At 42.4% G+C, this 27,867-nt stretch overlaps 1 protein-coding gene across 3 annotated transcripts in view; it reads left to right on the forward strand.

Moving 5' to 3' along the window:
- The window catches only part of CDCP1 (CUB domain containing protein 1), a 29,185-nt gene extending 2,806 nt beyond the window's left edge, over positions 1–26,379 (forward strand). The window contains exons 1-9 of one of the 3 annotated variants that reach the window (XM_075083438.1): positions 4,412–4,598; positions 9,953–10,156; positions 11,482–11,838; positions 14,319–14,687; positions 18,876–19,103; positions 19,867–20,247; positions 20,693–21,058; positions 22,324–22,405; positions 23,615–26,379. In XM_075083438.1, the coding sequence (XP_074939539.1) occupies positions 9,997–10,156; positions 11,482–11,838; positions 14,319–14,687; positions 18,876–19,103; positions 19,867–20,247; positions 20,693–21,058; positions 22,324–22,405; positions 23,615–24,056 (2,385 nt within the window). In that variant the 5' untranslated portion in view covers positions 4,412–4,598; positions 9,953–9,996 and the 3' untranslated portion in view covers positions 24,057–26,379. Of the gene's footprint in view, positions 1–4,411; positions 4,599–9,952; positions 10,157–11,481; positions 11,839–14,318; positions 14,688–18,875; positions 19,104–19,866; positions 20,248–20,692; positions 21,059–22,323; positions 22,406–23,614 lie in introns of those variants that run through there. The other 2 variants (XM_075083437.1, XM_075083436.1) reach the window with 2 other exon arrangements.
- The last annotated feature ends 1,488 nt before the right edge of the window (positions 26,380–27,867 follow it).

Genomic DNA, 27,867 nt, shown 5'->3' on the forward strand with positions numbered 1-27,867 from the left:
GAAAATCCAAGATAGTTCAGGTTAAGTTTTTCCCTTACACCCCTATGTAGTTTAAATAAAATAATAATAATAATAAAACAACCAACCCAAAAAACTGCACAAAAACTAAAGCAAAAAAGAATCCAAAAAAACCCTAAAACAACCCCCCCCCCAAGCTGTTAGCAGGGTCTTTCTGGTGTTCTGACAGAATATAAATAACTGGCCTGTTTGTGTTCTTCTTAAAGTCAGGAGAAGCTGGATTATTTCCATTCTGATTCACTCACTAGAGTGAGACCTCTCCTTTTAAGTCTACAACTAATGTGTATGAGTATTCGGTTGTACATTTTTTTTTTCTCTGCTTGCCTCATGCCATTATCAGTCTGGAATGCTTAGTTTTTACTCTCTAGAAAATAACACGTGGAGTGAATTTATTTGTGTCCCAGTTCTGGTGCTACTACCTTAAATTTTCCACCAGGACATAGAGTTAAAATTTTTTCTCAGTTCCAGATTTTTGGGGGATAGAGATGTTTGTTTTTAACAGGTGTTTGTGAATTTTTTTTTCATTTGTTTGTCTTTTTAAAATCTGAAAGAATGCAGAGGTAATGTGAAGGCCCGTGTGGGGAACCGAGGTGCTGGGAGCTTGAAAATTTGAGTGTTAATATACTGAAGAGAAGTTCTTGTCCACAGAAGCACTAACAACCACCAGTTCGAGTGCCCCCAGCAGAGATCCTCAGTTAGGTCATGGTCTCTGAAGTCACGTGTGAATGAAGTTTCTCCAACGGCCATACTCTTGGTCATGGGGTTACTCATACACAAAACTGAAAACACCAACAAATAGCAGTCATTTGTCTAAGAAGTGGCCCAGGAGAAAAGAAATGTAATGTGGTGGGCCAGCTCCTGAGGCTGGCTCTTTAGGTGGCTGGTGAGTCTTTTGTGCCTGGGGTTGTCATTAGATGAGCTGCGGTGGTTCATCAGCCAAAAAAATAAAGGGGAGTAGGCTGGAAAGAATTATTTTTTTTGGCATGGGCTCAAAGGACTGGCCAGGGGAGAAGGAGGGGATGGAAGGGTTGGAGGCTGCTGAAGCTCATGTCCAGAGGACAACTGTGAACCTGCAGCATGGAGGAAATTACTCATTAGCTAGAAGATTGTCCTTCTCTCAATTTTACTGACTTGTATGCATTGTCTCGCTACACTGTAATAGGAGCTTCTACACAGAAATCAGGGCTTGGTTTATGAAATAAGGGAAGAACCCTACCTGATATCAAGTATCCTTTGGGTCAGTTGTGTTCAGGCTTGTTAATTACTTAAATGAATTAATATAATCTATAAATAATTTTGGATAGAAAAGAAAGGAGGAAAGCTACTGGAAAAAAGTAGTTCTGGCTTTGTTAAATACGTAGCAGCAGTGCTTTCACAAATAAATATTGCTGGGACTTGGTTTATTGGTATAGACCTTAGTGCCGAGCTTAATTGATACTTACACATGTATATAGGTTAAATTAAACAAAAAGCTTTGGAATCCACATCTGCCAAAACCTCAGTCTTAGGTAGAGGCTGAATAACTTTGCACTTAGTTCATTCCAGAACTATTTCATACTAGAAATATCATGAGGAGACATCCTTCGCTGAGAACAAAGTCAAGATGCTTTTGGCCATACCTGTGTTGACTGCTACAGCTATGGGTAACAGGGATACAATGTGTTTATAAATGAGTCTAGATCATAGGTGGCTAACTCTTTTTTTTTACTTCTTCACCAGTTCCACTGTATTGATTTGATTTTAATTTGCTTTTTGTAATTGCTGATGGCTAAACACTGATGACTGGCCAGGACCAGCTCTAGAGCAGGCACCACACCCACTGCTGTGTGGGTTGATTGGTTGGAGCCAAACCATTAACCAGTTCCTTAGAGCACCTGGTGACTTCTGGTGGTCTCTTAGTAGGATTCAGCTGATGGAGTCTGGTCACCATCCCTCAACTCAAAGGCTTGTCTAATCTGATGGAGGTGTGACCATGCAGATTCCTCTTGCTCAGTGTATACTTGCGCCAGCAGGGCATAAAGGAAAGGACGTGGGTTGTGTTGCACTTTGACTGCTGGCTGTTATGTCAGAGCAAAATCTTCTGTTTCTGTATTAGCTGGTGACAGAGGTGAGGGTTTGCGGCCTGTAGCAGAACCTGCCCAATGTCAATAGTATTGATGGGACCTCCTAGGAGACCTTCAGGAAGAGCCAGCTGAAGAATCATGCCATAACATCTGGTAGATGTGCATCTCACCTATTTTAGTAAGGTCTTGTGTGCTTCTGAGTGCCTGGGCAGCCAGTACTGTGCGAAAATAGATTATTCTTTTTTTCTACCTATTTCATATAGTGGGGGGTAAAAGTCTCCCCTGTGCCTGTTCCATTGGACAGCTTTTCACAACCATTGTCAAGGGTGCTGTGGGACAGCCTGCTTTCAGTTGTGCCTTTTGATTTCTTGTGGAAGAAAGTGAGCATGGCTACTTGCTGTCAGAGCAAACGCTTACTTTGAGAGGTACAATGACACTGGCATTTCAGAGTTGGCCCTGGCTTTTCTGGGTCTGTGGGTGGAGCTGGGAGATTAGTGGATGGAGACAGCGAACTGTGAGGGGGTGAACAGGGATGATCGGGAGTTCCTCAGAAGTGAGAGGCGAAGAACTGTTGGCAGGATATTTGGCATGGGAGGGACCACTGATTGTGAAACACGCTTTTCTACCTTCATTAACCAGAGCCAAGACCGAAGAGCTGCTCAGACATGCTCCAAGATACTGTCCTCTTGCTGGCTTACATGAAGGTGGGGATAAACTGTGCAAGAAAACACCCCTTTGATCAGGACAGGCTCCTGCAATGACTTGCATGTTGTCTTGGTGTTCCTTATGCCAGTGCAACATTTTCTTGTCAAGTTGCACAGGCTTACGTATCGTGCATTTTGTATGTTGTAAGCAAGTTGGCGGTCAGCTTGCAGACGGCATTCACCGAACTCTGCGTCTCACTTCTACAGGTGCAACAAAACTTTGTATCTGTAAAATAATAATAAAATAAAGATGGCAGCCCAGAGTCAATGTTCTTCCTTCTCTAATTACGGCTACACTTGCCAACTCCCAAAGTGTTTTTTTCCCCCCTACTTTTGGTGAAAAAAGCTTCTTTTAAGTGTTGCTTACATATAAGTGCCTTAATTATCCTTCTAAAAAGGTTCCAAATAAAGTGGTAGAAGTACTGAAATTTATAATTAGGGTTTTTTTTTAAGTTATTGATAAACTGAAGGTACTTTATTCCTTTGAGGCATTACAAATTAAGTTAATGAGTTCATGACTTTTGAGTAAACAACCTTCTTGGCCTGGGGTACTGACAGACCTTCTCTGGAGAATTGTTCTGGGATTGCTTGTAACATCACTACTACAAAAGTGTCCACCCTTCCTCCCTCATGAGGAGGGGAACTGCATGTGTGACATCTCGCCTGCTTTGTATCCCCATCCGGGCCATCAGTTTAAACCATCAGTGAAGATTAGGAGCCTGTACTGTGGTGGCTGAGGAATGGATATTCTCCTCCAGGTGCCCTCTCCTGAGATGTGGGTGGTTACCCTAGCATAATAGCCATTGACAGCATCTATCTGTAAGTGTTTACAAGCTTTGCAGATTTTAAGCTTTAATTTTATGGGCAATTTCCTGAAAGTAATCCTTTCATGAAATATGGACCTCATATCCCAAGCAAGCATGGTATCACGAAATGGCAGGGGTTGGAAGGGACCTCTGGAGATCATCTTGTCCAACCCCCCTGCTTGAGCAGGCACACCTAGAGCAGGGGGCACAGGAGCGCATCCAGGTGGGTTTTGAATGTCTCCAGGGAAGGAGACTCCACAACCTCTCTGGGCAGCCTGTTCCACTGCTCTGTCACCCTCACAGTAAAGAAGTTTTTTCTCATGTTTAGCTGGAACTTCCTGTGTTCCAACTTGTGCCCATTGCCCCTTGTCCTGTCGTTGGGCACTAATGAAAAGAGTCCAGTCCCACTGTCCTGACAACCCACCCTTTTGATATTTATCGGTATTGATGAAATCCCCCCTCAGTCTTCTCTTCTCCAGGCTGAACAAACCCAGGTCTCTCAGCCTTTCCTCATAAGGGAGATGCTCCGGTTCCCTGATCATCTTCGTAGATCTCCACTGACTTGCTCAAGCAGTTCTACCTCCTTCTTAAACTGGGGGGCCCCAAACTGGACACAGTACTCCAAATGTGGTCTCACTGTATTGGAAGACAAGTCCAAATATAAGGAGATCATTGAGCAATGTAGACAGTAGTTAGTTTACATTTAAAATGTAAACAGGAAACCTGTTTGCTTTATAAAGTCCAACAGGATTTCAGCAGCTTGCAGCAAGCAGGATTGGCTGTCATTTGTGCTTGTGATCTTCATTTGCTGCTCACAGCACCATTTAGTAGGTGAGAAGGGTATAAATGGTGTCTGGGTCCCTGATTAACTTTGCTTAAAGAATGTGAAGGCAATTACCTGGATGGACATTGCAGGTGGAACTGGAGGAGATGGTGATGTGTGGGCACTGCTGTGGTTAAACTGGAGAGTTGGACTCAATTTGACAAAGAAAGATTCCATAAGGCAGGTACAAAATGTTAGAGTCGGCAAAGCAGTGAGACTTTTACTCTTTGAAATATTCTTTGACCTGTTGTCGGCAAATTTGAGTCAACTGTGCAACAAATTGTGTTAGAGGTGATGGGGAAATGGATGGTCACGTGTAGCATTAGTGCATCTCTTTCAGCTGAGCCCTTTGGGTATTTGCTTGGTATGTGGGAGCTGGAGCCTGCAGTCCCAATCGCACAGGAGACAGCCTTGAGGTCCTCTCGCTAGGCAAAGGGTGTTTCGGATGGATTTCTCTGAATGTGTCCTACCAATGCTTCTGTCTCCTGCACCAAGGTTGTCCATTAGATCAGCAGCAGGAGTTCATACAGCTTGAAACTGAAATCGTTCAGCTTATGGTGAGGTCACTGTGTTATTGAATCATACTTCTTGCTTCCCACCATCTTGCCATGACCTTTGCAGTAGATTGTGTTGTGGAACAATCTCAGCAGGCTACAAGCGTGCCTGTGGGCCAGCATCCCTGCACGGGCTCAGAAGAGGCAGCAAGCTTTCCAGGAGAGCCTACTAAGCTGTAGAGGCAAACAGCACTGCAGTGCTATCTGTGTCCCAGGGCGGTGGCATGAAGCATTGTGGTTGATGAGCCCGTTCTCTGGAGAGGTGTGTTGGTTGTGTGGGTTTAGAACCCCCTCGGGCAGAACAGGATTTTGGATCCAGGTACTTCATATCCGGAGTGAGCATTGCTTCTACTCGTCTTCTGCGGCTGGCTTGTGAATGGTGTCTGAGTCAGCCCCATCCAACTGGTTTTTATTAAAAATGGCTTAAGTGGAACAAGCCCACCATTTGCCCAGAATAAGCAAACAAACAGTTTTTGTACGTTATTTTGAGATACATATATATCTGGGATTTTTTTTTTTGTTGGGGACTCTTGTGGGCTTTGGTTTCTTGGTCTGTCTGGGGTTTTTTGATTGTTTTAATCCATCCAGTGAAGTCATAAAACAATCTATAGATCCTTATGGATAAACTGCTGCAATAAAACACAGCCCTCTAGCCAAAGCTAGTTGGACTTTGTTCTCGCTCCTGCTTTGTTTAGCAAGGCACTGGACATAGCCATAAAAATTTCTGTCCTGCCAAGTCCTTCCCTTGTACATATGTTTGTTCTCTGTCCCTCTGTCTTCTACATTCCACCCCTCTCTTGTACAGGAAAAATATCCTTTTCACATTTATATATACATATTAAAAAATACTAGGGGATTAGCATCAGGTGCTACCACAGTAGATAAATTTAGTCTAAACTCTGAGGAGTAATCCAACTTGTTTTACACTCTGCAGTTTGTTTCTAACTCAAGTTAGAGAGCTCTGAGCAATAAAATTGATGAAAGGTTTGGAAAAAATCATACTGTTGAGAAAAAGCTAGCCAAGGTGCATTTGTGCAGAGAGGAGCATTACTGAGTGATAAAGGGATGCTGTGACAAGATAACTGTCGTGAAGGAGCAGTCTTAAACAAGGATGAGCAGTAGCGAAATCCAGTCATGGCAGGGAAGATGCAAATTGAGATTGGGGCATTTGAAGTAGCCAAGAGAGGCTGCAAAACTGAAATCGCCTAGAGGAACAAAATTTAGGGTGACATCAGATGTTTATGTCAGCCTGTGAACTAGCTCAGGACTGGAGGCTTCACCTCTGACATCGTCCAGCCCAACGATTTCATTGTTGTGTAGGCAGAGACTAGATCCAGCTTGGCAGTGCTTCTTCTTGGTTTGGATATCCTGTGTGTCATCCCTGTGCAGCATTAATGAGACATAGAAATTCCTTTACAAGAAATGTGTACAGTTTCTGGTAATCCTAATAGAGGCCTGCAGTGGGAATCATAGACAGTGACAGATCCATGTGAGTCACAGAGAGATTCACTCATGTCTAAAAGGCTCTGCAATAAAGGTGATTTTAAGTAGTCTCTCTATTGTGCTTTGTGTGTGTGTGGCTACAGTTTGGGGCTTTTAGCCATTTAGTAATTTTTAGGGACTTTGAGATCTCTGGATATACTTACTGCATTATTCTTTTTTTCATTTTTCCTACGAAAATGAGATTTGATAGGACATCACTAGCAGCTGGCCGCTGTTGTCACTACAGCACTGTGCTCTTATTTCTTTGACCAAAATGATTATATGTGGAGTTTCATGAGGCTTGATGAAAACTAGAGACAACATTGCTTTATTATGTCCATATCTGCATGCCTTTTTCCTGCAGTTGAGAGCAAGGTCAGTCTCTCCTGTGTGCTGTGCTGCTGTGTGCATGTACCACTCCAGGCAGGAGCCTTGTCTCACCTGCTGTTGCCTAGTGTCGTCTTTCTTGCAGGGAGATCAAATGAATTACAATGTGGTCATAAAGTCTGGAAAGGGACTGGGGGGCAAAAAACCCAGTCAGCAGAACTCAGGTCTTTCAAGGGCTGGGGAAGACGATGCTTTCTTTTGACCTTCGTAGGAAACATTTACTCTGTTATTTCAAAATGTCATTCAAAATGTCTGTTTCTTGGTTTCAGCTCAGGGTGTGTACTGGCTTTGTTTTAAAGCCAGTCACATGCTTAAGGTTATGCTTAAACTTAATCTTCATGACTAAAAATCATCTTGGAGCCATGCCCAAGCATTTGGTGCAGAAGTGCTGGCTGTTAGTGGCCCTGGTGTGTTTCTCTGTCCTGCCAGGATGGCTGTGTAGTTGTGCTGTCCTAGGGATGGGGAAAGGAACAGTGATAACAGTTTGACAAGAAAGTGAGGGACACACTTTTCAGTCATTTCTTATAAACTGTAGACAAGTGTGACAATTACCATATGCAAGAAATAAGTCTCTTTCGTCTGTAGCTATTAATTATTGGTATTTATGCTATTATACTTCATACCTGGATGACATAAACATCAGAAAAATGAACACTAGGGTCAAAGGATATTTTGTGCACTAAGCATGATTAAATAATAATAATAAACCCTTATGAAACACAAAAGTGTCCAGTGGTATGCAAAACGAAACTCTGGGCTAGGCTGGAAGTAGTTGTTCCACTTTCTCTTCTGAAAACTACTTCTTCCTGAAGCATGAGGAGCAGCTGCTCTGGCTGCTGGCTTTGTTTCACTCTTGACTTTCCCCACCCCACGGATGTTGCCCCTGCAATTGTCCCATGTGTGTGAAAGGTCATTGCACAAGGCAATTCCTAGCCTCTATGGTCATCTTCCCCCCCACCAGGAAGACCCAGATTGGAAACCTCTGCAAAAGCATTTCTGAAGCCGAAGTGCAGATAAGTAGTGCCAGCCATTGGAAGAGGGGAGGGAATTCAGTATAGATGCTCAGGGCAGAGGGCTGTTCCATCACTTAAAAGCTGTAGGAAAGTTACTAGGTGATGAGGTTCTTACCAATGGTATCGAGGATTGGTAAAATCATCATTACAAGTATGTGCAGAAATTTGGCAAGCCTCGTGGTGTTTGAGGTTTTCATTTAAAGCCTTTGATCCTGGTGGCAAATAGGTAAGGCAGTTTCAAGGGCTTGTTAAGTCTTTTGACTTCAAGACTGTAGAAAACCTTGAAAGCCTGGAAAAAGGCTCAGGGCCAGCAAACTAAGATAAAAGTATGATGGGGTATCTCTTTGACTACCCTCTGCTGCCCTTCTACCCCTAGCAGTGAGATTTTGCAAACCTGGAGCTGCAATGTTCCCAGCATCAGGGAAGTACAACAGCCTGTGCCGACTGATCAATCCCCAGGGCTTTTGCAAAACATTGCAGTGGAAGTCAGGCCCTGCAAAACCATGCTGTAAAAACCAGAAGATTTTAAAAGGAAGGTTTAAAAATAGGACAGGTGGGGTTTGTGTGCTGTACACTTCTCTGCAGCTGCAACGGCTGAAGTTTTGGGTTGGATGGGTAGGTTGGTTGAGGGTGTCTGGTGTGCCCATCTGCTAGGAGAGGGCTCTGCTGATCAAGGGTTCCCAAGATGTGCTTGGCCCTGTTCCCCACAACCCTTGGCAGGTGACCCCCTGGGTCTCTAGGCTTCAGCCAGCCTCTTCACAACCACCATGGTGATGGCAGCTGTCATGGGCCAGGTTGGATGTTTAGGTGCTCAAAAGATGGTAAGCAGTTGAATAGAGCCTGGGGTGCCCTGCAGATGTGCATTTCTTGGCCAGCTGTTCTCTCACGCCTTCCTGGCCCACTGCCTGGCAGTGGGAATGACTGCAAGGGCTCTCCTGGGGTGCTGCACTGCCCAGTTTGCTAGGGCAAATCTCTCTTTATTGGGGCTAATGAGCAAGAGGATTCCCAGCCTGGCATATGGGCAGAGCTTTGTTGTGCAGCCCTGTGTGATGTCCCAGTCAAGGAACAGACATTTTGAACAGAACTTGGGGTACCTTTATTTCTAGATATTTTTAAAAAATATATACATGGGCTTTTTTTCCCATAAACACTAAAAGCACAAGTGCTGTAGATACTGATTATATCTTCTGTACGGTGAAATAATGAAGGGAGGGTAGTGAAAACAAGTGGCAGAAAACTTGCTAACTGACTTGTCCTCAGATTTCTGCTGGAAAAGTGGCGTGGGCTTTCCCTTGTGAGGAGGATTATGAAAAGGACCTCTTTCTTAAATTACCTAAGCTGAAGAACGGCTGCATAGGTGTAGCTTTCAGAAAAGTTGGCTCAGGCATGAGAGAGGAGCTGTAGGGAAGGCTTGAATTACTCCACTTCTCTGAAGAAGAGAACCAAAACAGGATTGTAGCTACAAAAATCTGTCCAGGAACACCACATTGCATTGGCATGTTTCTGATAGAATGAGAGGAAATTGCCTCAAGTTGCATCAGGGGAGGTTTAGATTGGATATTAGGAAAAATTTATTTACTGCAAGAGTGGCCAGGCACTGGAACAGGCTGCCCAGAGGGTGGTGGAGTCACCATCCCTGGAGGTGTTCAAAATCGTGTAGACGCAGCACTTTGGGACATTATTTAGGAGGCATAGTGGTGTTGGGTTGATCGTTAGACTTGATGATCTTAGAAGTTTTCCAGCCTTAATGATTCTGTTATTTTTGCCTGGTGCTGGGTTACAGTTGACTTCAATGCAAACTTTACTCACTTCAGCTAGGGCTGGGCTCAATCTTTGCTAAGCATCAAACTGATGCTAATAACTCTTGTAGTCTTCCTGATTGTCCAGTTGGTGCTCTTGGTGTCTTATATTGCAGGTATGTTTTTAGAAGACAGTCAAATTTCATCCATTTATTGATAAATTGCTACCAATTAAATATGAGATTATTATTCAACAACCAGTTTATTCTGTGGCTCTAGTATTTCCTGCAAGGACTGCTCCTGCATTTGGTAGAACTCGTACATGCTAGTATCAAAACACGTTTACTTGATTTTCTTTCTTAGCTTCCTTTACGATCTCTCTTCGTACGGTGGACAACATCACGGTTATGATTACGCTGAGACCCGGTGTTTCACGAAGCTGTGAAATTCGTGTTAAAAATGTCATCAGGTCTGAACTCAAGATAAAGCCTGGGGAGAACATTACTTTTAGCTTCACTTGTAGTAATCCAGAGAAGTATTTCATCATGGAAATTCAGAAAAATATTGGTAAGATACCGTTTTTTAACTTCTCCCCCAACAGTAACTTTCTTCCAGTAAAACCACATATGTCTTCTTCCTGTTACTGTATTAAGGTATCCCCTATAATCTTGGGTAAGAAGAAATATGAAACTATGGAAGTTAAAGAAGTTTGTATTATGGCTGGCAGAATTAATGTTAACTTGGCTGTTTCAGAAACAGTTAAATGATAGTTTGTTGCATCAGTTCCTTGCTGCCTTCCCTTCTCCCACAGTTTGTAAATCCACCAAAGATACTTTTTTCCTTTCGAAAGCCTCTGAGCACTGGTAATGATATATCACCTGCATTATTCGTTGAACAGCTTGACTGCATCTATTAGGGCAACAGAAAAATTGAAGACATACAAGTGTTTCATTATATTTAATGAACATTATTAAAGTCAAGAAACTGAAAGTTTGGAAGTGTTGGAACTAAACCTTCATTTGCTTTGAATGTTATCCCTGGTGTATGTATGTTAATGTACTCTTTAACGGCATGAACACGTGCTACTTCTCAACAAGATCCCAAACTTCATTGGGCATTCAGTCTTTGGTAACATCCTTGCTATTTTTGGGGTGGTGTTCAAGGATAGTTCTCTTCATGTTTTAGAGTTTTGTTCATATGGTTCATGCAAATAGTGATGTTCACAATATTTCATTATATATTTGTAAGATGCACTTGTGATATTTCTTCTTTTAAGTTGGAGCCTAGACATAGATTACAGTATGCTTATTTTTAGTGTCCTGCTTGAAATACCAGCAATCTAGATTTTTCAGATAAGTTTTCTATGTTCTCCCCAGAATCCTGCAGTGGCAGTAGTTACTAATCAATTCTGCAAAATCTGGGCCCCAGGTTATTCATCAGGATACCAAGGAACAGAAGATACAGTTCATAGCAAGGAGTGGGAAATAAAGATTAAAGTTTTGCCAGGAATCTTCAGAGTGAGATGTAATCTGCTCTCTAGATCCATGATTTCCAGCTCTCCTGATGTTGAATTTCACCCTTCTGCTTATTCAGCTTTCTACCCTGTTCAGTAAATACTTTCTAAATTCTTCAGCAAACAAGGCGGGAATACTACAATGAATCCCCTCCATTAGTCAGCCTGACTAAAGCAGGTTTATCCTGTCTCCTGTATGGGCTAGGAGTTCTGTTTAGAGATAGTACGTGACCATGTTATAGGACTGTCTTTTAATACATACAAAAGTACAGTGCAACCTAAAAATTGTTAAAAAAGCAATGAAGCAGAGAGTGTCAAATTCCTTGTATACTTGAGTGCTTTCCATAGTGTATCACAGCTGTTCTCTCTCTGCATTTAGACTGTATGTCGGGTCCGTGTCCTTTTGGAGATGTCCATCTTTACCCACCGGGGCTGCCTCGCCTTAACAGGACTTTCATCTGGGATGTGAAGGCGAGTACAAAGGCTGGACTTGAACTGAAATTTTCTACACCATGGCTAAGACAGATCAAACCAGGAGAGATGTGCCCAGATTCCATTAGCTACAACATCAACAGCTGTATTGATATGGCCACAGTCAACATTGGCACCTTCTGTAGGAATGGCTCAGTGTCTCGCATCAAGCTACTGGGAGGAGGCATCATGTCTCTGTACCTTCCGTGGGACTCGCCTCTCACCACCGCAGGCTTCAACATAACTAACAGGGCTTCCATAAAACGTAAGTATGGAGTAGTGTTTCCTCATCTGTAATTGCCTCATGCAGATTGCAGCACAATTCTTTGAACATTTCTTCTTAGGTAACCTTCTAGTTTTGGTGCTGATACCCCTAATTCCTTTCCACATTGTCTTTCCTAAAAGCTGCTGTTGTGTAGTTTTTAGTTTGGTAGCTGTTGCTCTTCCAGTGTCAAAATATCTTAGTTTGATTGGTTAACTTAATAATTGGTTAGCTTAATAACTGTGAAGCTGCTTTTGGTGCATGTTACTCTTTTTCAATTGCTTTAACTTTCCTACTCTGTTTTTGACTTTTTTCAGGTAGGTGAGACTAGATAGTGTAATTAAAATGAGCCAAGAGAGTTATTTACTGGTTGCAGTGTGTTATTGGGTTTGTTTATTTTTAAATAAAGCTTCTTTAGAATCATTAAGGTTGGAAGAGACCTCTAGGATCATCAAGTCCAACCGTCAACCCAACACCACCATGCCTCCTAAACCATGTCCTGAAGTGCCACATCTACACACTTTTTTGAACACCTCTAGGGATGGTGACTCTACCACCTCTCTGGGCAGCCTCTTCTAGTGCCTGGCCACTCTTGCAGTAAAGAAGTTTTTCCTAATATCCAATCTAAACCTCCCCTGATGCAACTTGAAGCCATTTCCTCTCATTCTATTGCTAGTAACTTGGGAGAAGAGACCAACACTCACCTCAATACAACCTCCTTTCAGGTCGTTATAGAGAACAATGAGGTCCCCCCTCAGCCTTCTCTTCTCCAGGCTAAACAACCCCCGTTCCCTCAGCCACTACTCACAAGACTTGTTCTCCAGACCCTTCACCAGCTTTGTTGCCCTTCTCTGGACACGCTCCAGCACCTCAATGTCTTACTTGTACCAAAGGGCCCAAAACTGAACATAGCATTTGAGGTGCGGCCTCACCAGTGCCGAGTACAGGGGCACGATCACTCCCCTACTCCTGCTGGCCACAGTGTTCCTCTTACAATCCAAGATGCTGTTGGCCTTCCTGGCCACGTGGGCACACTGCTGGCTCATGTTCACCCAGCTGTCAACCAGCACGCCCAGGTCCTTCTCTGCCAGGCAGCTTTCCAGCCACTCTTCCTCAAGCCTGTAGCATTGCCTGGAGTTGTTGTGACCCAAGTGCAAGACCTGGCACTTGGCCTTGTCAAGTCTCATACAGTTGACCTCGGCCCATTAATCTAGCCTGTCCAGATCCCTCTGCAGAGCCTTCCTATCCTCGGGCAGATTGACACTCCTGCACAACTTGGTGTTGTCTGCAAACTTACTGAGGGCACACTCAATCTCCTCATCCAGATCATTGATAAAGATATTAAACAAGACTGGCCCCAAAACTGAGCCCTGGGGAACACCGCTTGTGACCAGTCACCAACTGGATTTAATTCGGTTCACCACAACTCTCTGGGCTCAGCCATCCAGACAGTTTTTTACCCAGCTAAGAGTGCACCTGTCTAAGCCATGAGATGCCAGCTTCTCTAGAAGAATGGTTTCAAAGGCTTTACAAAGGCAGATAACAACCACAGCCTTTCCCTTAACTTGTTGGACTCTCAAAGTAATGCCTCTCTTCAGGAGAGGAAGAGGAAGGTGGGAAAGGAGAATCAGTGCCTGGAAGGCACATGAGGCTCTTTAAATACAGCTACCTGTTTCAGCCTGCACAGTAACATAAAACATTGTGTAATAATCTTAAAATACTTGGAATGTTATATAGCAATCAGTGGGTTACTTTGTGATCTCATGACAAACTCTCTTTGGGAGATGTTCTTCCTTTTTACTTGAACTGTGCAGTTTTTCCCATCAGTTATAGAAGGGACTTGGTCCAGGTTAGAGCTTCTGGAACAAGAGTTTTGTAACTTTGCAATTGTACATTGTCACTAGAGTCCTACAGCGGGACTGTTAACTTCTGTGTACCCAACTTTATGTTGCCAAGAGTCATCCAAGCATGAAGTGTCTTACACAGTCTCTATGGTTGGCATTCGTGTTTTTATCATGCATATTTGAGGCTCTTTGCTGGCATGTTTTTCTTAGGTCTGGGAGATTTTTGGACGAAGAACTCTGTCCTGGTATAAACGCTCACATCTTTTGATTTCCAAAACCCAATGAAGCAGAAGCACTTGTCATGTTGCATGTTTGCTCTTGTAAAGTTAGGACCAGAAGTAGGAACTAAGATCTTTCCTTTCCAAAAGATAAAGGCCTCTCTGTCCATGTGTTTGAAAGGTAAATCCACTAAACTAAGAATTCAGCATTAATATATCTTACCTTTTCTGTAATTGAAGACAAAAGCATCCACTCAAACATATGCTTTATTCTGAGGGTTTTGTAATAACTTAACGTGTAGCTGCAGTGGATGATCACTGCCAGAATAAAAATACTCTGCTGCTGGGGTGAAACATATTCCAGTGCATTGTCTTTAATTACAACTTGTTTTGTGTGTTCTTTTTTCCCCCCATGTTTTAGGGTTATGCATTATTGAATCCATTTTGAATGAGGAGTCTTCAATCACCCTGATGTCCCCAAATTATCCGCTGGGCTTTCCAGAAGATGAGCTTATGACATGGAAGTTTGTGATTCCCTCCAACATGAGAGCAAGTGTGTTATTCCACAACTACAGCCTCTCCAACTGTGAAAGGAAAGAGGAGAGGGTAGAGTACTACCTCCCCGGTTCCCTCAGCAACCCAGAGGTGTTCAAGCTGAGCGACAGCCAGCCTGCCAATATTGCTGGCAGTTTCAACCTGTCCCTTCAGGGCTGCGATCAGGATGCCCAGAACCCAGGCATCCTCCACTTGCTCTTCCAAGTAATTGTTCAACACCCGCAAGTTGATGAGAGTAAGTACCTGCCTGGCCCTTCCATTGCTTTTGCTTACAGGCCCCTGGGCTTAGTACCACAAGGAAGAGAAATACTGGGGCTCCTTGTGATTTTTCTTGAACTTTGGACCTTCCTTGGGTTCAAGGAGGTGTGTTGCCAAGCGATGCTAAGGCCTTGGGTACCACCGGCCGTCGTCACAGCAAGGCAGACTGGGATGCTAAAATTTGCAGTTTGTGATAGAGTATAAAGCTCCATTGTAGATTTTACACTCTAGCTTGTAAACAGAGATTCCTTTTCCAGCACCTGCATCATGTAATTGAAAAATGCCTTTAACACCTGTGGTATCAGATCTTGCATGTTGTATAACCAAAGTTAACTTTTCCTTGTGACTGTGTTCCCACTGGGGGCCAATCCAGCTATCAGGCAAGGATTGTAACTGCTTGATCAGAATTGTCTGGGCTCACATGTTGCTACCTGTTCTCCAGTACAGAAATCAAGTTCAAGCTTATTCGGATGGTTTTATTTTCAGCTGTAAGATTCAACATTTTAAAGATAATTCTTAAAACGTGAGCCCAGGTTTCCGCTTTCTACATAAGCAGTTTTGCTTAGCCAGGTGAAACCTGCTGTCACAGCTGGTCAGGATCTGGTGAAATGAACTGGTGATACTGGAGATGTAGAATTGTCTTCATACCACTAATAGCATCAATATGCATTTCTTTCCTTCCTTTCTTCCTTCCTCTGAGTTTAATTTTGCTTCCTATGGAAGCCTGAATGTCCTCTAGTGTGAAGAAGTCAACTAGACGTGAAAGTGTCAATAACATACTCCAATGATAATATTGCCTACACATTTGGACGTTCTTTAGGTTTCTTGCTGCTTGTTGCTACGCTAAGAAATATTTTATTTCTGTTTTCTTGCCCCAACTTCAGACAGGCTTAACATGATGATGTGTAATACCACAGCATCTATCTAAAAGCAGAAATAAAAGGCCTGGCTAGGTAATGAGCTGTGAAATAAGTGATTTGGCCTCTGGCGGCTTAGCTCTGATCTCAGTTCATGGTGGAGGTTAATAGTGAAGGTGAAGGTGCCCTCAGTGAAGAGGAGCAGGTGGAGGGAAGTCCACGCTCCAGACTAACACTGCAGCAGGATCTTTTTAGAGGCTTTCTAAATCATTTTAGAGGGAATTAAGTTTGAATGGCCTTTACCTTCAAGTCACATATTCAGAGAGGGTCTGTAGCTTCTCGCCACTGCAATCCTCAGTTCTTTGTCTAGTCTGGCCCCATTCATGAACAGCAAATCCTCCCAAAATTGTTGTTAACCAAATCATGTTTGCTTACATTTATTGCATGTTGCAGCTTGGAAGCCAGACAGAGTGAAAACATTGTATAGAGTTAATGAGCTTTATCTTCCTTCTACTTTGGAAAGCAAAGAGGAATTTTAATATGTTTATGGCCAGTAGACAAGGCAATAATCACCTAAAAAACGAGCTGTCATCTATTGAATGAAAAGCAAGTAATAAACCACTTGGATTTAAGAGACAACAGTGGTTTCTCTAGGGATTTTAAAGGATTTCATGAGTGATTTTGCAGTTATATAAGTTCCACCAAAGATTCAAATTTAGTCTTCAAGACAGTATTGAAACTTTTATTAAAAAACAACAAAAAACCCATTAAAAAAACCACCAAAAAAAGCCATCTGCAGTGTACAAGTTAAACATGGCTCTTATTAAAAATGCATTGGTATCTGCATATTCTCAAAGCTTCCAAAACATTTGGGAATTCCATAGCTGTCTGTGGTGCTTGTCATTAAATAAGAGGAAAATATAGCTCTTTCCAATCAAAATAATTTCTTGACCTAACCCTCTCTGTGTGTTTAGCTGCCACAAAAGAACCTGAACATCTGAAGAATGAGTAACATTCCAGTAGAAATCGTAGATTCCGTGCTTGGTTGTGGCAATGACTTGGAGATTTCTGCCTGACCTCTTGCCTTTTTGTGTCTGATTTCCTGCACAGGAAAAGCTATTTTATTTACCTTTTATTTATGCCTTTGAGATCCATAGTTAAACCAGAAAATTAAGAGTAATAATAGTGTGGTTTTTCTTTTTTTATGTTCTCCATAGAATCATAGAATCACAGAATGGTTTGGCTTGGAAGGGACCTTAGATATCATCTAGTTCCAACCCCGCTGCCATGGATGGGGATACCTTATACTAGATCAGGCTGCTTGCTCTGACATCAGAAACGTGTGCTTTAAGAGTGAAAGGATGCATCTGATATCTATCTTTGCATGTGATGGTTAATCTTTGTGAACTAGGCTACAGCCATAATCTATTTTTTCCTCCTCTTTCCTTTCCTCTCTGCCTTCCAGATGTTCTGAGTATTTGCAACTGCCAGTAGCTTACATGGGAGCTGGTGTTTGTCATCCCTGCTTACCCCTGTTGTTCCAGCTTGCTGTAGCAAGTCATCTAGGATATCAGACTTGCAGAATGGCTGAGGTTGGCAGGGATCTCTGGAGATCGCCTAGTTCTAACCTTCTGCTCAAGCAGGGCGAGACAGAACACATTGCCCAGGACCATGTCCAGCTGGGTTTGAGCATCTCCAAAGACTTCAGGTTTTCTAGGTAACCTGTTCCAGTGTTTCACCACCCTTGCATTAATTTTTTTATGTTTAAGCAGAATTTCCTGTATTTCAACTTGTGCCTCTGTCACTGGGCACTATTGAGAAGAGTCTGGCACCATACCATTTACACACACCCACACCCCTGAGCCACCTTCTTCAGCTCAACAGTCCCAGCTCTTTCTGTCTCTTCTCCTGAGAGATGCTCCAGTCCCTTCAGCATCTTTGTGGCTCTTTGGCCTTACTCCAGTATATCCATATCTCTTTCGTACTGGGAAGGCCAGAACTTGATCCAGCACTGCAAATGTCTCACCAGTACTTAAGCAGAAGGGGAGACTTGCCTTGCTCAACCTGCTGTTGATGCTTTCTAGCACAGCCTAGGAAGCTGTTGGCCACCTGTGCCTCAGCAGCACATTGCTGGCTCATATTCCACTTGGTGTCCACCAGGACCCCCAGGTCTTTCTGCAAAGCTGCTTTCCAGCCCCACTTTTGCAAACATGTGAGGATGCACTCCATCCCACTAGTGAAAATGTTAAGCAGTTTTGGCCTCAATACGTGCCTCCTTAAGCAAATCTTTGAGCTGAATCTTGCTGTTAGAGAGAGGCTGCCAGGGATGATAGCTGCTGTGTGTGCCCAGGCACCTCAAGTCCAGCGAGCTTGGAGGCTGCTACAAGGCTTCCTGCAGCAGTTTGTGTGCGGTGGGGTACGGGGAAAGGGGTGGGCTGCAAGAGAAGTGGTGGCTAGTGTTGAGGAAGAAGAAGGTGCTCTTTACTTTTCAGGGTTAACTCTGCCAGCTCTCAGGTTTGCTTTTTATATCTAGTCAGAAAATATTTCTGGAAGAATGATTTTGAGCAGTTAAATGGAAGGGCAGTGTGGTAATGCAGTCATGCCATTGAAGGAAATCAAGCAGCCTAGCAAGGCTTGGTCCTTAGTCTTCCCACTGGCATGGTGACAGACTTCGATAATTCGTGGCATCTCTGTATGTTTTTAACTGCCAAACAGAAGAGGCTTTTAGGAAGTGTCTTTGAAGGCTCCGGTGACCTTCGTGATGATTGCCAACACTTCTGCTGAAGTACAGTACTTGGCAGTTTTTTCCCTTTTGAACCATATTGGTACTTGTATTTAAATTAGCTTAATCTGTAACTGACTCCAGACAACCAGATGTGCTTAATTACTGACTTGGGACAAAATCTGAGAACAGAGAACCTTTTTCCAATTAACTTCTGTGTGATTGGTAGAACTGACTTTAAAAGAAATACAAGAAACCTCTTAGGGAAAACAAATCTAACAGTTGGCTCAGCTCCTTACATTATAGCCTAACCTGTTCAAAAGAAACTGGCATATGCGTTATGGCTGGAAAGTGATGGGGAAATGGGTTTTGTGTATGGAAAGGCTCAAACTTAGAAGAGTGATATGATACCGCCTCAGATACCGCCTGAGTATGACACTGATGGAAAGAAGTAAATAATGTTTTCTTAGCTAATATAAAAATAGCTATAACAGCTGCTCATCTAATGGGGTGGAAAGAGATGGAGGAAGTTCTGCTTCACACTATGCTTCTTGCCAGTAATTACTCTGGGTGTTTTCTGTTGCAGATGTCACCCATTTGGTCGACCTGAGCAAGGAAAGGAATATGACTGTAACGATACACTTTGAAGGGTGGCCCAGCCATCTCCTGCTTATGTCTGAACCTGTGTGCCTGATCTGTAAGGATCGTCGCACCTGTGATCGTGTCTTGACTTTAGTGTCTGGCACCGTCTACAAGATCTCCTTTCTGTGCAAGGACTTGTCCCGTCTGAGGATCACAGCTGAAAAAAGCATAAGTATGACGAAAATGGCTTAACGTTGTTTCCTAGGGAATGTTTTTGCATGCTTTTCCTCAGCAGTCAGCCAAACCTCCTCTCTCGCTTGGGCTTTAAATAGAGTGAGGTAGGAAATCAGGCATTGGCCATTTGGGAGATGGGTACAATGAATCTGGACTTGACTTTGTTGTTCACTACATCATTCTGCCTTTAAAAATAGAAACTCTGTAGCTATTCCTAGGAAGGAAAGGACAGAAGGCACCTAAGAATCTTCTTGCTGAAAACAGTAAAAAAATGAAACTGAACAGGAGAACCATAAATCTGCCCATGAAAATGTGGGACCAAGGTGGTCACCTTGCCACATGCATCTGGTGCCACTTGCATGTCCACTTGGTGTAGGATTTTCCCAAATACTTTCAACTACCAGTAGAGAAAGAGTTTTAAAGCATATATCTAGACCTTGTCTAGTCTGCAGCTGTGGCCCAGTCAGCTAGTGATATAGCAAAACAGTATCTTGAGTGAGGAATTTTGAATATGTTTGTATCTGTTGGTTTCTTAGGTGTCCTGCACCCTTTTAAGGAAAGCTCTTTAACTGCAAATTATACATGTTTAAGTTAAAGTTACTGAGAGGATATTTTCTCAGGTAAATGCATATCTGGGTCTGTAACACAAAGCTGACAGTACTCTGGGTATCTGTACTCTGGTACACGGGAAAACTTGCTTTTCCTAGCTATTTCTTCTGCAAGAAAAATACAACCCTTGAGACTTGTTTTTGCAATTGCAGGCTGTGTCGATTTTCGGTGGTGTCAGAAGAAGATCTATTCCCTTTCAGTGCCCAAGGCTATTACCCAATTGCCAATTCAACTGCATAAGTTCATTTGGAGGCTCTTGGCTTCCGATCTGATCAACACAGAAATTACATCTCCGTCCTTGAAACTTCAGCAACATGTCCCAGAGCAGAGGTGCAACACAAGCTACAGTTATAGTATTGTTAGTGCCTCCCCAGAGACAGAGTTGAATATCGGTATATTCTGTCCTGGTGGATCCATTGAAAAGATTCAGATGCGGAATAATATCACCATATCCTTAAAAACATTTGGTAAAGGATTCCTCAATGAGTCTAACCATCAGGATCTGAAAATGTCTTTTGTGCCACATATTAAAGGTAAGGTAGTGGTTTGTACTGCTTTGCTGTACAGTGTTGGATCTCTCAATATGCTTGTTACAGCACATATGAATAAACAGAAATAAGAGTTCACTTCTTTACAGCCATTGCTTTGATCAGTCTTTATCTGAATCAGTGAGGCGGTTTATTCCTGGAAGAAGGAAGGTACTTTATACTCCAGGTGGTGGATAGTTGGTTGTGGGAAATTCTGTAGCTATATCTGTGCTAATTGTGCTAATTACTAATGTGGAAGGGATGATAGGTGGGTTGTATTGCTGGTACTGAGATGCAGGTGACTCTGTAAATTTGCTGGTCACGGGTATAAGTGATGCTTTTTTTGTTATGGAGAAGAAAACCCAGATAATCTTACATGCTGCAAGAGGAAGCCTTAAAAAAAGGGAAGTATCAAAACTAAGTTTTCATTTATTCCTTTCCTTTACTACAGATGAGTGCACTTTCACCGTGAGTCCAAATCCAAAAGCTAAGGTTTACTTGCAGACTCCCAGCTCACCATACGGTCTAACTCCTTATGTCTCCATATCCTGGCATGTCATCATGCCCAGCAAGCAAGTTGCCCGCCTAGGGTTCTCCAAGGACCGCATGGGCATCTCTTGCGAGACAGGCCGTGCCTATGTCAACATAAAGGAAGAGGCATCGGGGGCAGAGGAAACTGTGCGCCGTGAGGATGAGCTTCTGCCCAAGCCCCGAAATATGTATCACAACTTCTGGGTAAACATTTCCAACTGTAAACCTGTGGATAAGACAGAGCTGACCTTGCAGTTCTGGGTGGCTCTTGCTGACAGGCAGATAGGTAAGTCGTGTGAGGTTGTGGAGGTTTGCTTGCCACTTGTTTCCTTGCTTTCCCTTGGGGGAACAGTAATGGATACTAGTCCACCTTGGGTGTGGGTTTTGTGAGATCCCTGCCTTCAGAAATATCTGTCCCTCAAAAACCTCTGAGAGTTACAGCTGGGTACTTTAGAGGCTGGGGAGGAAGGAGGGTTTTTTATGTGGTGGGGTTTATTTTTTGTGTGTGGGGTTTGTTTGGTTTTTTTAATAAGACAGGGCATTGCAGGGCTCAAGGAGTAAGACTGGATTTTATTTTTTGTATTTAATTTATCTTTTTAAATTGGGGATCACGACCAGAAGGTATAAGATCATCAAATGATGGTTTTTCCTTCCAAAGGTCACAGACCTGGTGAACGACTTGGGATTTGATTATGTAAATGTATTAATCCAAGTAGTCTTTACTTTGTGTTAGCAGTTCAATTAGGCTCAGTGTTCACATGAGCAAGAAACCATCCTTGGGGCAGGTCTGACCATTTAGTGGAGAGTGCACTGACTATTAAGTACAAAACCTCTATTCTTAGTGTCTTTCATTTCCCCAAAACAGAAATCATTAAAAAATGGTGTATTTAGGGTTGGCTTTGCTTGTGTAAATTGGCTTTGCATTTGCACTTCTGTGGGAGACTGCTGTCTGTAGAATTATTGGCTACACAGGCTAGAACTAAACCTGTATCGAATTAATTTCAAGATTTTTTGCCCTTTTTTTGTGATGTATATTTATTTTAAAACACGCAGCATTTTTCTTTGCTCACACGTGGACTTTCTTGATATTTTATGACTCTTAGAAAACCCCAGGTCAACACAATTTGTATATTTCAGAGAAAAGGATTGTACTGAGGGGAACTTGGTGAAATGTCACTGTTCCCTTTGTTGAATCCCTCTCTGTCTCTCTGCACTTTCTTCTCTTCCCTGTCTATTCAGCCAGAGGCACATAAGATGTTGCAGGTAATTTTTAGCAGCCCATGAGCTGTATTGAATTGCTGGGGCGGGGGGGGGGGGGGGGGGGGGGTTGGTTGGGATTTTTGGCTAGCAGCAGGATTTTGTCGTTGCTTGGCCTCCAACCTCTTGTACATGGCTTGTGTTACCCCGTGGTGAGCATGGCTTGGAAACTCCTCTGCAAGCAGCTGTTATGCTTAGAAACCCTTGAGGAGGTTCAAACCTAGCTAGCTTTTAGGAGAAAGCTGAATGTTTTCTCTCTGTCACTCAGTGTCCTTGTACCTTGCCTGTTTGCAGACCTAGGAGTGATAATTGCTGTGGTGGCTGGAACTGGAATTCTCGTGGCTATTGGACTCACTGTGTGCTGTGTTAAGAAGAAGTAAGTTCATGATTTGGCATGTATAACTTCGCAGCTCAAGAAGGCATTTTGGGAGAGCTGCTGGGGCCTCTGTTTCATGTGTTGATACAGATCCCTTGAACAAGGGTCTGAAGCATGAGGTAGGCAACGTGCTGGCAGTTGAAGCAGTGTTCCTCCAAGCATGCTGCTTTACTCTAAATTGATTGACTTTGAGTTGAGCACCAGTCCTTGAGTAGCATTGCTTCCACCACCAGTGCATTGCCTACCTTGGCCTTACTTGGCACAGGCCTCTGGCTGTACTAGAAATAAGGTATTGGTTGAACTTCATCAGCAATTCCTGTGAAAAGAAATTGCAATGAATCTGGCTGCTGTACCCATGGCTCTAGACAAGGCTTTGTTCAGACAGGCTGTGAACTCAGATATACTAAGAACTGCCTTTCATCTATACAACCTCCAGCAACTTCTGGAGTTTGCACATCAAGTGGGAGCATTTTTTCTATGAGATGAGCTCTTGGGAAGAGAGCTAGGTTGTGCAAAGCAAACGTGCATAGCCTTACTCATGCAAAGAGAGTCTGAAGTCTTCGGTAGCTTGGGGTTTCTGATACATGTATGCTCAGCACTGGCAGGGTGATTGGGTCCTGAAGCTGTAGAGCTGGAATGGATTTGTTCAATATGATGACTAGAGCAGTTGTGAGCACGCTTCTCTGCCAGCCAGGAAAGGCTTTACAAATACAGGCTTAAAAATCTTCAGTTCAGCCTTTGGTCTTCTTACCTTAGGGACAGTTATTTCAGAAAGTGCAATCAAGAAAAGTTCATTCAGCTTTCATGGAGACCCACTATCTTACTGGTCTTCAGCAGCACTTACCCTTGTTTTGTGAGGATCTGATGGCCTCTAGGTACTATTAATGTCTGTGGATGTTGGGAGACTCGGTACACTGCGTGGCTGGGACCCCTGTACTTGGGAGGCCACTGGAGTTAATCTTGCAAACTTTAGGGTCAGCAGAACAGCAGTAGGTAACAAAATAGTGTGAAGTTATTTTCGGCTCTGCCAAAAAAGCATGTCTAGACGCAAGAGTTATTTTTCATAAGACTGCAAGTAAAGCCTTCAATCCAGGTAGGCTTCCTGACCCTGGGTAGCCGGGGTGAGTAAACAGAAGCTGCTGTTACTGAGTTCAAATGCACCAGCCATATGTTGTTTCTGACCTGTTAACAATGTCAACTCTGTAACAGGAAGAAGAAAAACCAGAATCCCATGGTGGGAGTGTACAATGCTAATGTGAACACCCAGATGCCTGGAAAAGAAGGCTTATTCACAAAAGGGAGGAAGAAAAATGAGTCTCATGTCTATGCGGTTATTGATGATGCTATGGTCTATGGGCACTTGCTGAAGGAATCCAATGGCTCAATTTCTCCAGAAGTTGATGTGTACAGGCCTTTCGATGGACCCATTGGTAGCTTGCCACCTTCTCCACCTCCATTCTCCTTCAGAAAAGACATTAAACACTCTCCTAACACCGAGGAACCTTCACCTCTGACAGACACGGACCATGACACTTACACATTTGCTCATCAGAAATCAGAGCAGTTGGAGGATAATAATGATACAAATGAAAAGAATAATGGAGATACACCCTCGCTGGAAAATAAGGAACAGGATGTTTCAGTGGAGTGATTTTACGCCAGGTATAGCAGTTTCCTGTGGAGATACAGGTGACCTGTAAGGACAAGGGTCTAGGGAAAAAAATTGCAGAGGTGTGTTATTTTTAAATGTGTTTTGATGTTGTTTTGGTTTGTGTGTGGTTTTTTTTTTAAACTTCAGCTGTTGATAGCTTTCTATTTTAGAGTGAACATCTAACAAACGCAAAACCAGTCGAGACACTCCAGGACTGCGTGCGCTTCTGGTTGTGAAACAGGCGGCAAAGGTACACTCCTGCTTTTATAATGAAGACATCAAGGAAACAGATTCCTAACTGCCAGTTTAGAGTGGGGAGAGTGTGTTATCCAGAATGCCCTCCTCTCTCACAAGTCATTTGTTCCTGATTATTTGTTGGTGACTCCTTGAAGGTGTAGGCTACCTCACTGTCTCAAGGCAGCTCCAGGTTGCACAGATGTCTAAGCAATCTGCTAATGTCTGAGTAAGGGAGGGGATACTGCCCTTTCTACCACTTGCTGCTTGAAAGTTCATCGTATTTAGCTATATAAGTGGCTATATGTGGTGGCTATGTAAGTGTAGTTAAAGACCATGTATGCCACCTGGAAGAGCTCCAAGTGTGTAAATCAGCATGAATGCTTGAGCTTGGGCTCTTCTAGTTTGGAAGTTTTCTGTAATTTCCAACTGATGCTATAATACTTGAATAGCACTGTGTGACCCTACACCAAAGACTGTATTTTCTTTTGCTTTTTTACAAAACCAGTTTCAAAAATCTAAACCAATTTGTGCTTCCGTTCAGGTGCCTGTAGCATTCACATTTTACTAATAATACCTTGCACTTTTGGTTCAAGTAAGAGTAAGGATTCAGTGAAGAAATAATAATGTGGTCATCCAGCTGTTTAGTGATGCATTTCACTTAACCTGTTAGAGATGCTTGGTTATTTAATAAGAATCAGAAGAAAGGAGTAGAGAAAATACATTACTTCTAGCAGGTGGTTTCTTTGAAATGCAAAGTATGAAAGTGAATCCATAAGGAAAGCCTGAATCTTTTTTTAATCAATCTGAAGTTGACAACCATGTTGAAATGCTCATGGCAACAGCTCTTGATTTCTAGCAGGACTTACACTTCAGTCATCTAGCTGCCTTTGACAGCCACCTCTCAAAATCAGGTAAATAATAGGTCTCAGTTTTAACTGCTGTAGCTAGCGTGCCCCTCAGTTTCTGTGCTTTTTAGAACTTGAGGGTCAGATCTTCATGCAGAGGACTACGGGTATATGAATAAATATACACACATCTGGCTTGTCCAGGTGTGCATTACGGAGGATGTTTGCAATATTGCATGCAGCACTAGACCCAACAACTTGAGAATTTCTCTCCAAGTGTCTTGTCTTATGACTGTTCCTTGCCCCAGAGTACACAAAGGTGCCATAAAACTTAGATGGTGTTGCATGCAATAATCTTAAACATATAATAATGCCTAAAATGAAAATGGCTTTACTAGAAACCTTACTGTTTACATCAAAAAAGAATGTGGATTTTTCCTGTGTTAACTATGCTGGCATTGCAAATTGACTATTTATATACGGTAAAGTGTGTGTATTTAACAGTGTATACCCTTATACTGCTTGGACCACTATAAGATCCAGTACGATATCATATCTGACTCAGTTTTCTGTAACATATAGCAAAACATGTGCCTTTTAATTGTTTCAGGTATCTTTCTGCTTGTTTATCACTTTTAATATAGAAATGTGTATTCCTAGATCTCTGGCTAGTCATTGGGATCACATATTTCAAAAGGTACTGGGTCATTTTAATGTCATTTGAGAACTTAAAAAGATTTCTGCAATACTGGTATCTGTTTTTCTCAGGTAACTTAATTGCCACAATACATTTTTATCAGTAGTCCAGTTGTGCATTCATCTGGTCTATGTTTCCTACTTCTCCTTTATTGAAAGGGAATGAGAAGTCTGTAAGAGAAATTCAAGGCTCTCTCATCCCTCTAGCTCTGTTTCTGCAGTTGCTTAGATGAAATTGTTTAGTTCATGTTCTTTCTAACCAACTGAAGAAAATGTAATGGAGGTCAGTCTTTTGTTCACAACCTCCTGATCTTTGAAGGAAGAATGTGATGCTTGTTGACTGCTGGTTTTATTCTATTTTAACTCAGCTTTTGGTATGGCAATATAAACCTTAGTTTACAGTTGTTTCCAGTCTAAGGTTGACTTCCACTGTGCTTACTGTGGTATATTTAGCGTAAGAGTTCAAGCACAAATTCCAGTTTGCTTTTCATTATGAGAAAGTTGTGATAATTTTTTTAAAAAAATAAAATATAACGATACTACCATATGGGGTAATTAGTGTGTGTGTGTAAACACTGCCTTTAGTATTTTGATGTCTGACTTGGTAGCTATGCCATCAGCGTAGATAATAGAAATGGGGTTTTAGACAACCTAGTTTGCTGGGATAATATATAGCTGACTGTGCATGTCCTTCTCACATAGCCAGTGATATGCTATTAATTGCTGTTTTTAAAGGCATGTATTTAGATTGTTGGGGAGAAGGGTTATAAAATTTGAAGCTTTCAATTTAAAAATAAATGGTTCAACGGCTTCTCGGTAGGATTGTGATGGTTAACTTACACCCAACTGACACATACAATTAAATTCCAAATCAATTTATTTTCAGGGATAATAGCACAAAAGTACACTTTATGGCTAGTCCTTTGGCCCAGAAGAGACCCTTACAAAAATGTGTGAAGCCCTTTTTTGTTCTAAATTGAAGTGCATGGAATCTGTACATACTGACTGCATTCTCACTTTATTTTTTTTATTTATTTTGAGGCAAGTTGAACACTCTTAGAAAATGATGTTTGAAATCCTCACTACTGAGGATGCCCCAGTAATTGCTGGGAATAGATCCTAGGCTGAATTAGTCAATCTATTCTTGGAAGGCCCAGGAAACTGAGCAAAGATTGTCTAGTTCCTGGGCCCTCTCCAAGATTGCCACTGTATATGAATGTAAATGGAAGTACTTATTTGGATCTTCACTGAGATTGTGCCATCCTGGAGTAGTTACTGTGCAGTGGTCTTTATCTGAAAATGAAAATTTCGAAGTCTGGTTAACCATTAATTGAAAGGTGGGGTTCTGTAGGAGGACAGCAGTTCAGAAACTCCTTGCCAGAATGTTATTTGCTTTTGAAGAGCAGAGAGAAGTGGAGGGTTTTGTTGCCCAAAGCAGCAAAGCTGAGAAGATACTACTTCTTGCTGCTTGGACTTCAGTCTGTGAGATTTGGACAATCTTAATCTATCGAAACCCTCAGTAATTGCTTTATTTTTAAGCATATATGTAAATAGCCTAGTGCATTTTCCAGATAACCCAAGAGCCAAATTACTACTCTTTGGATTAGAGCAAAATTTGTAGAGCATGAGTAAGAAATGAAAAAAAATTGTTTTTGTTGTTGTTGACACTAGATTAATGTTGAGACTTCAATTCCTTGACCGGGGAGGGGAGGGGGTGGAAATCTTGTTACTCTGAAGAAACTACCTGGGATACCTGTGAGTGAGATAAAGAATAAATTTAAAGTATGTGAATGTTGTTGGGGGTAGGGAGGAAGCAAAATGCTGAATAACCCTTATCTATGTGCACATCTTCACCAGCCAGCGTTTAAGTGTGAGCTGCAGTGTACACAAAGATGGAAGCAGATCTGTCTCCCCAAAAACTCGGAAGCTAGAAAAATAAAAAGGCATTCCTTTAGTATAAATGGCTCTCTGCATCCACCTTAGTGATTGATTTATTTGCTAATGTATAGCTTCCCAGTAATTACATAAGCATG

The sequence above is a fragment of the Phalacrocorax aristotelis genome, chromosome 2, assembly GCF_949628215.1.
Source record: "Phalacrocorax aristotelis chromosome 2, bGulAri2.1, whole genome shotgun sequence".
NCBI lineage: Eukaryota > Metazoa > Chordata > Aves > Suliformes > Phalacrocoracidae > Phalacrocorax > Phalacrocorax aristotelis.